A 15726-nucleotide genomic window follows, 5' to 3' on the forward strand; every position below is an offset into this window, starting at 1 on the left:
CATTGCTATGCTAATTTAAATTAATATTTCATAAATATAATACTTTTTAATTAATTTATTTAATAGTTTAATATAAATATTTAATAAGATACATGAATGTGTGTTTAATTATTTATTTATAATAACAAAAGCATCCTGAGAGTTTGTCAATAATCTAGTTTTGTCTTTAGGTTTTTTTTTTATTTTCAAAAGGCTCCCTAATAATCCGCTAATACTTTAATTTGTTCTTGTTTTTTATATATCTATACTATATTATAAATCATTTGACAAAAACTTTTGAAAATAATTTTTTATGCATGAGGTATTGTTTATTGATATATATTATTTAAAATTCAAAATTACAAGTAATTTTGTGTAAATACAACTTATTAAAGCTCAATTTTAAATTCGTGTAACTAACTGCAATAAAAATAATCAAATACAGGATAAACATCCATTTTAAATATAGAAAATCTAAAATATAATTAAGATAATGATTGAGTTATAACAGAATGTTTAATTATTATATTTATAAAAAATATTATATTATTAAACCAAAAATAAATTACTTTGTTATTAACCCTAAATTAAGTTATAATAAAAAATTGAATTAAAGAAGTTACACCAAAAAAACGAGAACTATTAAATAGTTAATTTGATACTAATATCGATTTTATTTTTTTTTCAAATTTTTATGATATCTTCAAATTTATATTTCATTCAAAAATAAAAAATTATCGGTTTCTCAAAACCACATAAAATCGTATTATATCGATAGAGACAGAGAATAAAAACCAAAACATTAAAATGAAGATTTATCTCGCTGCATTGTGCGAGTACCCTTCTAGTATATATATTGATAGATAGATAGATATATACAGGGTTGGGTTCATGTGAGACTAGCCTATTTTCGTGAGACCACTTATATATATATGTATATATATATATACATACGGTTGGGTTCACGTGAGATCAAGGGTTTTTCGTGAGACCCGTAAGATCAATTTATGTTCATTGATCAACTTTATAAGCTAATGATCTAATGGTCTAAAGTTGCACGATGAGTATATGTTTTAGTATCAAATGCGATGAATTATAGTATCACATCAAGAACATCTTTATCACATATGATAATACACGTGAGTGGGCTTAGTGGTGTAAGGACGACTTGACCCGCAACCTATATATATGGTTTAATCATTTGAGAACTCCATATATTGTAATAACCATGAGAATCATTATTAGCAACATTGACTCGTGTTATATTAGGACAATATAATTACATTATAATTTTCTTAGCGGTAGATAATCCATGTATATTTAATGCATAGTATTTTGTTTTATATTCCGAAAATATGGTTAGTAGGGACGTCATATCTTTAATTATATAAAATATCTGATTAAGTTGTTTCTGTTGTAATTTTAATTTCAGATATAAGGCTAGTTAACTTCGAATATGAATCGTAACGTCTTTAATTATGTTTACAAAACTAATCATGAATATATGTTAGATTTTTATATTAATCATCAGATCTAACGAGTCGTAATATTTGTCAGTAGGGCACACTACGTAATCGTCGACAATCACTGTAACAAATATCTTCATGTTATTCTCGTATAACATTGACAACAAAGTTTAAATTATATAAAGTATGCCGTAGAAAGAATACTAGAGAAAGTAAACTTTTCATGAGAACCTTTTTACCAAAATATCTGAACTGTACAAATAAACGAGTCAGCTCATCTAAGTTGATAGCTAGACAGGTTTAGGGGCTGTTTGGTAAGAGGTAATAAACAATAATTAATGAGAATAAAAATAAAAGAAACTGTTTGGTTTTTTATAATATAATGGGTCCATCAGTTCAGAAACCCAAATTTTCATTTTAGGTTAAACTGAGGGGAATGAAAATTCATTCCCTGTCATTTTCATTTTCATACCCATTTTCATTACTCTGCCTGAACCAAACACTCCCCTTAATAAAAACACTGACACCGAGATTGACGCTTAAAGACAAAAAATATAATGATTAACGTTAAGTTTTTAAGACCACTAAACAAATTTGTTGCAATTTATTATGAAATTAAAAAAAAAAACTATATAATAACTTTTGTAATAATAGGGCAAGTTGCATGAAAAAATAACATACTTTAACTTGATTCTTATTTTGGGTAACCTACTTTCAAAGCTTTCATTTGGTACCTAAGATGTAAAGTTTTGAGTATTTAAGTGCATGGACAACCGGTTGAAGGATTAACGGGTTACCATGTTGATGTGTCAAGTGATGAAATGAAATTGAGTTGAATAGCAAATAATACTGAGATGGATACCACATCACTCACCACATCAACATGTTAACCGGTTAATGTTTTAACTTACCCGAGTACTTAAATGTTTAAAACTCTACACTTAGGTACCAAAATGAAAGTTTTGAAAGTACGTTACTTAGAATAGGAATCAAGTTAAAGTACGTTACTTTTTCATGTAATTTGCTCAATATCTATATATACTAGAAGGGTACTCGCAATGCAGCGAGAAATATCTCGATTTCAATGTTTCATTTTATTTTTTTGGTCTTTGTCGATGTTACAATACGAATTTATATGGTTTTAAGCAAATAATAATGTTTTTCTTAATAATATATAAATTTGAAGCTATCATAAAAATTAAAAAAAAAAAATAAAGTTCTCATTTTTTTTATATAATTTCTTTATTTCAATTATTTTATTAATAATTTAATTTACGTTTCATGACGAAGTAATTTATTTTCTGTATAATAATATAATTTTTACAAAGATAATAACTAAATATTCTGTTAGAACTCAATAATTATCCTAATTATATGTTAGATTTTATATTTAAAATAAGAATTTCATCATGTATTTGATTACATTTATCTATCAAATTAGTTATACGAATTCAAAAATCGAGCTTTGATAAGTTGTACTTTTGCATAATTTACTTGTAATCTTGAATTTTAAGTAATATATGCATAAATAAACAATACTTCATGTATATATAAAAGATGGTTTTTATAAATTTTTGTCAAATGATTTATAATAAGTAATATGCATCAATAAGCAATATTTCATATATAAAAGATGGTTTTTTTATAAGTTTTTATCAAATGATTTATAATAAGTAATATGCATCAATAAACAGTACTACATGTATAAAAGATGGTTTTTAGAAGTTTTTATCAAATGATTTATAATACAATATGAATACTATCTGTTTTATTAATTAATTAGTGATGAAATCTATATTATGTCAATAGAAAGCAATTAAAAATGACACCATGCTTTGAAAATCTTGTACATGACCATTATGTCATCAATACAATGAAGACCAAGACAAAAAAAGGAAAAGTTGGTCCAACCCATCTCTCAACTCCATCATACCTTCTTGAAACCTAAAGCAAACTAACCCTTATTTCTAGTTTTTATTTATTTATTTATTTATTAAAAAAATAAACGAACATAAATAAGTTGAAAGTCAACGATTTCTTGATTCGGTCTGCTAATTCACTCAACGACCCATTAAGCAGATGATACAATGTCTTTCGTAGTTAGTGGTTTTGATAGAGTTCTGTTTGAGTAAAAACCGTAAGCCTGTATCATTGTTGATGTAATGACGACATCATGGTATATGTCAAGGTGTGTATGCATGTAAAGGTGCAATAATTGAAACCCAGATGAGATATAGAAAATGGCAAATGGGAAATTCTTTTGGTAGGCACGTGTATTGTTATTTTCGCTATCTTTACGTTATAGGTCCACAAATCAACTAGCTATAAATCCCGTATTGACTTGCAAAATAAATGGCTCTAAAAATCAAAGAAATCTTGAACAATTTTTGAGGACTAGATTCATTACAATCACATGGAATATGTATATACATACACACACACACACACATATATATATATATATATATATATAGTTGGGTTCATGTGAGACCAAGGGTTTTTCATGAAACTCGTAAGACTAATTTATGTTCATTGATCAACTTTGTAAGCTACGACAAACCAGGGAGTTAGAGACCTTATTTTATTTTCATGGAATTTCTGAAAAATTAGCATTTTACCCAGATAGAACTTTTTCAATTCATGATCCGCCCCACGCATCTAACCAGTTCGCGTGGTTCACCGGTTCCACCGATTAGGCCCTCTCAAATAAGGCGTGCCGGTCTACCCATTTTTTCCAAAGGACTTCTCGATTTTCTCCCCCTGACATTATGAAATTTATCATGATCTAATAGTCTAAAGTTGCACAGTAACAATTTTATGATTATTGAGAAGTCTCGTGACAACTTTATAATTATATATGTCCAGATTGTAGATCTAATCCAAGAGTTAAGAGTTGGTCTTATGGATCTCACGAAAAACCCTTGTTTTCACATGATCCCAAGTCTATATCTATATATATATATATATGTTTGTAAAGTTTATATTTTATGTGATATGTAATTATTAAAATGTAGGGCCTAATGATGAGTCAAGAAATCTTTAATGAAGAAAAGTCAAACCCACCAATGGAAAACTCTCAACTTTTATTGAGGATTAAATTTCAAAGTCTATGAGACCAATGATTTAATGATTTGTGATTCTTTAGAGAATGTATACAAACCTTGTCTTAATTTCATATTGGTTGAGTAGTGGAACCATTTCACAAACTTCAAAACCAACTACAAGTCAACTCTTTCAATACTATTTTACTTTTTTTATTTAAATAATTTAAAATATATTTTAAAATAATTAAACCAAAATATCTGTATTTTTTAAGAATAACCACTTTTTTTAATTACACCAGTTGGATCATTTCAATCTAACGGTTTGGATGAATTATTCAGTTCTTTCTTTTTTCAGGTTTCTCTTCCGATTCCATCTCTAAAATATAATAGAGATTTAACTCCCAATAAAAGGTCTACTGAATCTGTAAAACCAGATCCTTAAACCCTAATACACTAACATTGGCTTGCATTTTTAGGGTTTCAGATGTAGTAAACTCCATTTTTTTTCTAGATAAAAACAGATCAACGAAAAACAATAATCAATATATATATATATATATATATATATATATATATATTGACTATCTAATTCGTATTTTCATATCATTACAAACAAAGAGGCTTAATCATCGGAAAAAACCATTACTGGCGGATCTCTCGTCGGAGAAGGCCAGCCTCGTAGTTCTCGACGGATTTTCAATTGACGACGGAAAAAATCTGTAAGTGATGGTCAATCTGTCGATGATTCATTATAAATCCAATCACATTACTGGTGGAAATATCTGTCGGTAATGTTTTATACTGTATTCTCTTTTCTATTTCATTTTTTCCCTCACAAGACAATACACATGTTTCATGGCTAATAATTATGGGTTCTTTTTCTTTTTTATTTAAGGATTTAATTTATCTTTTTTTTTCCCTATAAATTAAGGGGAGAGGGGTGGGTGGGGTTGGGAGATTAGGGTTCATGTAGGTTAGGAATTATGACCAAAAATAGGAAAAAAAACTATATACTAATTATTTTGTTTGATTCTAAACAATATTAAAATACCAAAAATGGTAAAGTAAGGATAAGGGCGGAAAGAAAAAGGGTTTTTTTTTTCATTATTTGCTCTAATCATGCTATCCATCCCCACATTTTTAATATTTATAAAACCCTAAAATAATATTGTTTTTTTTTAGGGATGTAAACGAATCGAACGAACACGAACAGAGGTTTGTTTATGTTCGTTTGTTTGACTTAACTGAACAAATGAACGGTAAACGAACGAAAATCTTTATGTTCGTGTTCGTTTGTTTAGTAATCAAGTGTGTTCGTATTCGTTTATGTCCGTTCGTTAACATGCTAAACGAACATAAATGAACGAGACATACTTTTGTTCATATTCGTTCGTTTAACTAAAGGAACACAAAAATTTGTTTATGTTCGTTCATTTATTAAATAAATGAACTTCTCGTCGAACGATTCACGGATAGTTCGTTGAACGTTCGGTTCGTTTACAACGCTACTATTTATTATATTTATAAAAAAAAACAATTCAATATTTTTATTACAAACAGACCATTAGAACTTGTTGCAAGTCATATTTGAATCTTGAAGAAATCCCATTTATTGTGACATATTTATTGGTTAATATTTAATGGGTTACAAAACGGATTTTGAGTTAGCAGTATGTGAGTCTTTGGCTTCCTAAGATGTCAAAGGTTCAAACCTCACCAAATGTGAAGAGACACTACAACAAAATCGGGTTTATAGAACACTATCAAATTCTAAGCGTCATAATAAACCTCTTTATAGGACCAAAAAAATAAAGTGTCTTATCTAAAGGTATTGTAATAAGTTTATATGACGTTTTTTGACGTCGTAATAAGTTTTTTAGGATATTTTTAATATAAAGCGTTTCATTATCAGCTTTATAGGATACTATTCGAAAAACTATCCTATAAAACAAGTGCCCTATAAAAAATTGAGTTTATAGGAAAATTTCTCAAAGTGTCATATAAAGTTGTTAATGCGACGCTTTGTATTAAAAATGTCCTAAAAAACTTGTTAAGACGTCCAAAAGCGTCATAAAAACTTATTACAACGCCTTTAGATAGGATGTTTATATTTTGGTCATATAAATTAAGTCATATAAAATGGTCTATTGGGACACTTGAAGATAGGGGGCGTCCTATAAACCCAATTTTGTTGTAGTGAGGGCGTGTGAGTTTATTTGTTCTATTTACCGTATAAAGATTTAATGGGTTGTAGTAGAAATCTTATCATCACTGGATTTTAATCTAGATGTTGTTAAAATCCTTGTTGTCAAACATTCGTGAACGTTCAGGAGATTAGTCGGTATCCGTAAACTACCATGAATATCCACAGTAAAAGACGGAAACTTTTAGCTTTGACTTCAAATTTTACTTGTGTTTAAGAATTGCATCTCAGAAAATATTTTGGAAGTATATAATATTTATATACGGTAAATAAAATAAATAAACTCACACACTCTTCTCATTTTTTATAAGGTTTGGACCTTTGACCTCCTAGAAGACCAATGATTAACATAGTGCTAGATCAAAGACCCTTTGGTTACATCTTAGAATATTGTTGACAAATAATTATTTACTTAAAATTGCTTAACTATAATTGTTTATTAGCAACAATAATAATATGTATTATTTCTTTTATTTTACAATTCCTTTTTGAAATTAAATAATTTTTTATTATAAACTATTAATTTTTTCAAATATATATTAAAAATGCTATAAGTGACGGATCAGCGATGAAATTCAGCGGACGAAAACTTTCAGCGGACGAAAACTTCCAGCGATGGATCAACGAGGGAAACTTTCAGCGATGGGTCAACGAGGGAAACTTTCAGCGACAGATCAATGAGAGAAACTTTCAACGACGGATCAACGAAGGAAACTTCCAGCGACGTATCAGTTTTGTGACAGTTTACCCACTAACATTTTACCCATCAACTTTTGTGACAGTTTTTTGACGGAATCACCTTTTAGCGACGGATTTCCCAGAGAAAAGTTACTAGCTAAAAATCTTTCGTTGAGTAATGAGAGTCGTCGGTTATTACGAAAGGTTTATCGAGAGTAAATTGGCCGCTCCCGCTCTATGTATTTTTATACTTTTTTAAGAAGACATAAAAATCGTCGGTAATCCGTCGGAAAATTGATAACATTTATCGACGATTATCGACCACCATCTATTTTTTATTTTTTAAATATTTTTTAGATTGGATTTTTAATAAGTTGTTAAATAATACCAAATATTATAATGAAAATCAACTTTTTTAGATCACCATTCCAATAAATTTAAACGACTTAAATAAATCTAAGTGGACAATAAAAAAAAAGAATTAATTTGAGCAATTAATTACCGACAATCCTGACTGACCCCATCTGGAACCCTTCTTTTACGAACCACATGTGAAAAGCCGTTTCAAAGTGGACTCAGTGGCTAAATCTAGCAGATAGGTTCAAGCTCGTCTCCAACAAGATTCGAAACCTGAACATGTTATGTACTTGAACAAAGTCGCTTTATTCTTTGTCAATTGAACTAAACGTATGAAGACAAGAAGGAAAAAAAAAACATAATAAAAACCACAAGGGTGGTGCCTGATTGGTTTAAGCTTTGACTCCAAATGTCAAAAGTACTAAGAGATCTCACATTCAAATCCAAGAAGGAATAAAAATCCCTTTGTGGCCACGGATGTTCAAATTCGGTGACTCCGGACTATCTGTAAAACAAGTGGTGGTCCTGGGATTAGTCAGCTCGCATAGCGGGTTGGATATCCATGTTAATAATAATAATAATAATCATAAAGTTGTAGGTGAAAATTGTGGTGTGGTGTCACATGTTTTCAACTTAGGTGTGAAACAAGTGAAGCGAGTGGGCGGCCATGGGTGGAGGAGTACCAATGAGTATCGTATTGACAACAAGCAAGAAAGAGAGAGTAAATTATATGTAGCAATGCTTTCTGGACCCTCACTTAGTCTCCCACTCACCATTGTTGAATATTTACATGTACCACGGGGTCGAAAACGACGGTGGTGGTGGTGCCAACGGTGGCGGCAGCTCAGTACAGTGGTGGGGTTTTGTTTTGTGTTGGAGATGGGAGGTGGTCGTGGTGGTCGGTGTTTGCATACGTAATCGGCCACAGTTTTGGAGATTAGGGTTTTGTTTATGGCTAAGAACTCGTTGCACTATAACAAAATTATTGGAGTATTGAACAGGATTTCAAGTTTATAAGACAAATAATTATGCATCCAATACAAAAACAAGGTATAATGCAAGAAATATTGCATTAAGCGTTTAATTGTTAAATAAAGCAATTGACAAAACTCTTAAAAACCATTTTTTATGCATGAAGTACTGTATATTGATGCATATTACTTGAAATTCAAGATTATAAGTAAATTATGCATAAGTACAACATATTTGAATTCGTATAACTAACTGCGGATAAACATAATCAAATAAAAGATAAACATCTCATTTTAAAATATAAAAAATCTAAAATATAATTAGGATAATTATCGAGTTTTAATAAAATAATTAACTATTATTTTTATAAGAAAATTATATTATTAACCAAATATAAATTATTTCGTTATTGAACCTAAATTGAATTATAATAAAAAAATTGAATTAAGAAATTACACAAAAAATAAAGAATTTTAAATAATTAATTTGATACKAATATCGATATATTTTTGTCAAATTTTTATGATATCTTTAAATTTATATTTTATTCAAAAATAAAAACATCATCACTTTCTCAAAATCACATAAGACCATATTATAACATTGACTGAAATAAATAATAAAATGAAATATTAAAATCAAGATATATCTCGCTGTATTGCACGAGTACTCTTCTAGTTATACAAACACATCAGTTGTTGATCATACAAACTTTTTTTTGAAAAATATAATAATTTATATACGACAAATTAAACTCATATATATACTCCTCACTTTTGACAAAACTTGAACCCTTGATCTGTAAGAAAGTTGGGTTCCTAGGTCTCATTAGGCCAAAAAGCCTTTTGATTGGTCATATTATTAATAATTCTTTATAATATTTGAATCTGTTCACCGCAACAAAATCAGGTTTATAGAACGCTCCTAATTTCTAAGCATTTTAATAGACCTTTTTATTGGACTTAGTTTATAGGAACAAAAAAATAAAGTGTCATATCTAATGGCATTGTAATAAGTTCATATAACATTTTTTTGCCGTCTTAATAAGTTTTTTAGAACATTTTTAATATAAAACGTCCCATTAGCAATTTCATAGGACAATTATTTGAAAAACTGTCCTATAAAAACAAGTGTTCTGTGAAAAATTGAGTTTATAGGACGCTTTCTCAAAACTGTCATATAAAGTTGTTAATGCGACGCTTTGTATTAAAAATGTCCTAAAAACTTGTTAAGACGTCCAAAAGCGTCATATAAACTTATTACAACGCCTTTAGATATGATGCTTTATATTTTGCTCCTATAAAACGGTCTATCAGGACGCTTAGAGATTGGGGACGTCCTATAAACCCAATTTTATCATAGTGGTTATAACAAGAACTTGTACATTGTGATGACAAAACAAAATGCATTAAGTTTCATGTTAAATCATAGAATGAACAAACCTTTGGTACTTGTATGTAATAGGACAAACTCTCTAGTTATAAAATCTTCATTGTCAAGGGCAGTTTGGTAATCTCACATCAGGACAAACGGTTTCGTTACGACATTTGCATCACAAAGGGTAATTTAGTAATTTCACAACAGAAAGAGCCATGAAAATTCCCATGTCATGAGAAGACAACAAGAAGGATCCAAGGAGTGGATGGAAGCAACACAAAAGAGAAAGGAACCCTCGTGTCTTTTACCCTTTTTGAGAGGTCAACCCGTCATCAACGATTTCCATATTTTCATCGCGTAAACCTTCGTTTACGTGCAACCACGATCTCACCTTTTTGGCGGCGGCTAAGGGAGTCGAGCACCCTCTCGAAATAATATCAAGAAAAGTCAGACGACTCAATTCCGATACGAAATCAGTTACTTTATAGTATGATTTCAGATATATGCTATATATACTTGTGAAATCGAAGGTAATGACAATGTCGACATATTACAGTAGCGAAAAGTATATAACCCTTCTTCTGGTTTTTGCAAATGACACGATTTTACGATTTTCTTGACGATATCAGTATCTCATAACCAAAATTTATAAGATCGTAATTAATTTATCAAATAAAAGAAAAGAAAACAATTTTATTCCATTAATTAAAATTTAATTTACTAATTTTTCTTTTTCATAAAGCACCAAAAATCTAGGAGAACAACTTATAAAATCATCTTTTTATGAAAAATAAAATTAACTTAAATAAAGAAAATATATTGACTTTAAAAAAGCTAGAAGGGTACTTATGCAATGCAGCGAGATACATCTCGATTTTAATGTTTCGTTTTATTCTGTCTCCGTCAATGTTATAATACGATTTTATGTGGTTCTGAAAAAAAGATAATACTGTTATTTATTTGAATAAAATATAAATTTGAATGTATCATAAAGTTTTGAAAAAAATATATCGATTTTTGTATCAAATTAAATATTTAAAAGTTCTTGGTTTTTGTGTAATTTTTTTTAATTCAGTTTTTTTATTATAATGTAATTTAGATTTAATAATGAAGTCATTTATATTTAATTTAATAATATAATTCTTTTATAAAGATAATAAATAATTAATATCCTGTTAAATTCAATGATTATTCTAAATGTATTTTAGATTTTTTATATATAAAAATGAGATACTTATCCAACATCTGATTATGTTTATTTACAGTTAGTTACACGAATTCACACATGTAACTTTAATAAGTTGTACATGCGTACAATTACTTATAATCTTGAATTTTAAGTAATATACATCAATAAACAATACTTCATGCATAAACATAATTTTTAAGGGTTATTATCAAATACTTTATAATATAGTATAAATTACATATGATTTATTCCAATTGCTAATTTAAATATAAAATAAATTAAAAAAAAAAAACTTTTATTTCAACCGTAGGATTTAATAAAGACAAAAGGTATATTATTCGTCCCAAAAATAATGATGACGTGGCACCCATATCGTACCCATCCCTTTGTTTAAGCAACTGGAAATTTTCACACTTTTTTTTTAATATAAAAAGAATAAAAAAGTATTGATAATATAATTCTTTTTATCTTTAAAAATTAAAGTAGGTTTAATTGAATAAATTAATAGAAATAAAATTCTATTTAAAATTCCCCTACCTTTTAATTATTATACAAATATTTGGGATATCTTTATTTATTTTATTTGGAAAAACATGTTTTAGTTAGGTTTTATTCGACATAAAATAATTAATTAATTTAAATTTCTTGAATAATAATAATAATAATAATAAATAATAATAATAATAATGTTAATGATGATGATGATGATGATGATGATGATGATGTTATGTGATGGTATTTATTGGATTTAAGTAGTTATTAATTTAATTTATGAAATGTTTTTAATATTGTGAATGTTGAAATTAAAGTTTAGCTATAGAGGTAATTTAATTTTTGTTGTGAATGGAGGGGTAAATGATAGCATGACATGTATCCTGATTTATCATGAACAATGAATATGCATTTTTTTCTACAGTATTCATGATGAATGTTTACACTATTCATGATGAATATGCGAATGTATGGGACATGTAGCACATTTTCGTTTGTCTCCTGGTTCACGATGAAAGTTAGGTTCGCAAGTGAACCTGCCGCTAGTTTGTGATATATATATATATATATATATATATATATATATAGACACACACACACATAAATGAAGATTCAAATGAGAACATCTTCATTTCGTGAAAACGTGAAAACACTCTTTTACCATATAAAATCATATGTGATAATACTCTATTGGTGTGCAGGCGACCTAGCCCGCAACATAGGATCACGCCAAAGGTTGTCCGTATCTGATTTATTATCACATGTGATTCACTATAGTAAAGTAGTGTTCTTCTTTGAACCCTTTCATATGTATATATAAATACACACACACACATACAAAGAGAGAGAGAGAGAGAGAGAGAGATCCTCTTAAGAACGTTGTCTTTTTCAGGATAAATATTCATCATAAATAACTCATTTATGATGAATATACATTTATGATGTTTATATATAAAAGTATTATTCATCATGAATTACACATTCATAAAAAATATAAACGTTTTATTCATCATAAAATACAATATGATTAATACGTTACAACATTCATGATGAATGATACATCCATATCTCTAATGAATATGTCGTCATTTGTCACATTGAGTTCCAGGTTTTTAATTATATTTACATAGCATTACATAGTCCGTTTTAGGGATTGGCGACTTACCCATTCAGTGACTTTGGCACTCATATGGCCATGTTCTATTCGGAGGAATAAAATAAAATTGTCTTATATATATATATATATAACTTTTAATCAAATTTTCCAAAAGAATAATTATATATTTTTTACTACATTTCAAAAAGGGAAAATGAGAATTATAGCAACCATAGATTTTAAAAGTAAAATTATAAAAAAAAAATACATTTAAAAATATTTAATTAAATTTTAATCTAAAAAGATGCAAAAACTTGAAATTTCAGATTAAAAATCAATTTATTATTGACTAAATTTGTCACTTTATAAATGTCAACCAGATTCCAGTATTTTACACTCTCCGTACCTCCTCAGATGTCTCATAATAATACGTCTTGGTAAATACTTCCTTTACGTGTGTGTGTGTGTATATATATATATATATATACATATACATATATATATATGTATACAACGCAACTGACTTTCTTCCAAGTGTTTAATTGTGCAACAGAAGGCCAAGAGAGGAATTGTGGTGGCGAAATTTATATGGCAGAAGAATTTCAGGCGGAGGTGTGCGGCGGAAGCTGGTGGAGTTCACCAAGAGCCACCTTCAACCAGTCATCATATATCGGAAACTATGGCGGTTGTTGGCAAAGTGATTTGATGAACATGAAAACATGGTCAACTGAAGACTCTTCCGATCATGACTCCACGACGGTTTTCCAAAAATCCGGTGGCTGTGCCAACGCTATCTCGCCGGATTCCGCCTTTCCGATGATGGGTGGTGCTTCACCACCGTCTACAACCACCAATTGGAATCAAGCTTTATTAGTGTAAGCATAAGATAGCTTTTTGTTTCTTTTGCTTTGTTTTTTCAATTATTGATTCAACTTTAAATTCCACTACAACGAAAATGGTCCAGAGATTTGTTTGTAATTATATGAACCCAAAAAGGAATCTGATCATCATCACCATCCCTCCATTGAAATCTTTGTTAGAAATGGAAGAACTGAAGAAGCTGGGAGTTACAATCAAACCCTACCGGAAATCTTGAACAACTTACCGTCCGGCGGCCAAGATTGTGCTGGTTTTGCGATGGACCAACAACAGACTTCAAGTTTCCTCACAAACTCCGGTGATTCCACCGGAAACTTGGTCAGTACTTCATATGGATACCCTTCAAGTTTGCTGCAAACTTTATTCGACAGTACTTCACCACCACCACCACCGGCAGCAGCGCCACCGCAGCCACCACTTTACGATTTCGAAGCAAATTTAAACGATTTCAATCCGGTTTCGAGCATGCCCAGATTCTCTTCTTTGGTAAAGCCGAAACAGCAAGTTCTTGGAGGTTTACACTTGGCCAACAAGACCCCTTTCTGGAATGCATCGGTTTTGGATTCGAACGATAATCGAGCAGGTTTTTTCGCTTCGACTCAGTCTCGATATCTTTCATCGACGACGTACGAAGAGAAACCCAACTGCCCTAACCTCAAGGTAACAACTTTGCATATGATATAAGCATACTCATGTTCATCAAGATTAGGGTTTCATCAATAATTTGTTGTTATAATTTGGATTCAGTCTCAAAATGAAGAAATCCGGGATATGGGATCATCGGTGAAGAAGACGACTGGTGACCCTACGTTTAAACGACCTCGTCTTGAAACCCCATCGCCATTGCCAACTTTTAAGGTTATGCATTGCTTTGTGTTCTTGAATTTCCACTCAATCTTCTCAAGAAGATCAATTGAGGATGTGTAGATACAAACCCTAACGATGTCTCGTTCGATTTCAGGTTCGAAAAGAGAAACTCGGAGATCGAGTCACTGCACTCCAGCAACTAGTTTCGCCTTTCGGAAAGGTATATATCTTGAATCTTATAAATGTTCGATCTTCTCAACTTATTTTGTTCAAGAATTCAATCTCTAGCTCGATATCGTATTGAAGAATACGATTTAGTTTTTGGTAGAGCTTACGACGAATTAAATTTACAGACGGATACAGCATCGGTTCTCCACGAAGCCATCGATTACATCAAACACCTTCACGATCAAGTCAATGTACGGTTTTATTCGAATCCTTTTCCACATTTTATGATTCCATACGCAGCAAGTCTATTGATTTCGTTACGTATTTCAGGTTCTAAGTGCCCCCTATATGAAAAACGGAGCTACCATACAACGACAACAAGTAAGATCGATACTTAAACACATATCATATCTATTTGTTCAAATTCAACGGTGTTCGTTAATTAACATATGAACTCGTTTCCTAGATTCACGATCACAAAGTGAAAGACACAACAGAAGGAGCTAAACACCACGACTTGCGAAGCCGAGGACTCTGCCTTGTGCCAGTATCGAGTACATTCCCAGTTACCACCGAGACTATACCCGATTACTGGTCATCAAGTTTCGGAAACACATTCAGATAGAGCTGATAAACGAACCCAATAAACCCATTTCACCATGAATTCACAGTCTCACATCGGTTAGACTTTCATCATTTCTCCTTATAGTATATGTCAAAACCTCGTCATCTCTCTCCTCAAACAGCTTTTCGCTGTTCCGGAGAGCAATGTGACGAAACTTCAGACCCGTTGGTTGGTCTTTGAAGAGCTTTTTCGTTATTTTGATTAAATCAGATGAATTAAAATAACGAAAAAACTCTTGAAAATATAAAGTAATATGAGCCACATATTGGAGTAGTGTAGTAGAAGTACAATGAAGAAAAAGTAGAAAGTGAGCCTGGAAGGAAAGACAACCAACACAAGTTTGATGTAGGGTTAGCAAATGATAACCTTTCCATTTAAAGAAAGAAATATGGTT

General features: G+C 30.2%; 1 protein-coding gene across 1 annotated transcript; it reads left to right on the forward strand.

Moving 5' to 3' along the window:
• Positions 1-13414: 13414 nt before the first annotated feature.
• On the forward strand, positions 13415-15726 carry LOC112526733 (transcription factor bHLH112-like). The gene is made up of 7 exons (XM_025137138.1): positions 13415-13728; positions 13894-14392; positions 14480-14590; positions 14694-14759; positions 14893-14958; positions 15038-15088; positions 15174-15726. The coding sequence occupies exons 1-7, from the start codon at positions 13442-13444 to the stop codon at positions 15330-15332; spliced, it is 1239 nt and encodes a 412-aa protein (XP_024992906.1). The 5' UTR covers positions 13415-13441; the 3' UTR covers positions 15333-15726.

This window comes from Cynara cardunculus, assembly GCF_001531365.2.
Source record: "Cynara cardunculus var. scolymus isolate 2C chromosome LG 14, CcrdV1, whole genome shotgun sequence".
Classification (NCBI taxonomy): domain Eukaryota; kingdom Viridiplantae; phylum Streptophyta; class Magnoliopsida; order Asterales; family Asteraceae; genus Cynara; species Cynara cardunculus.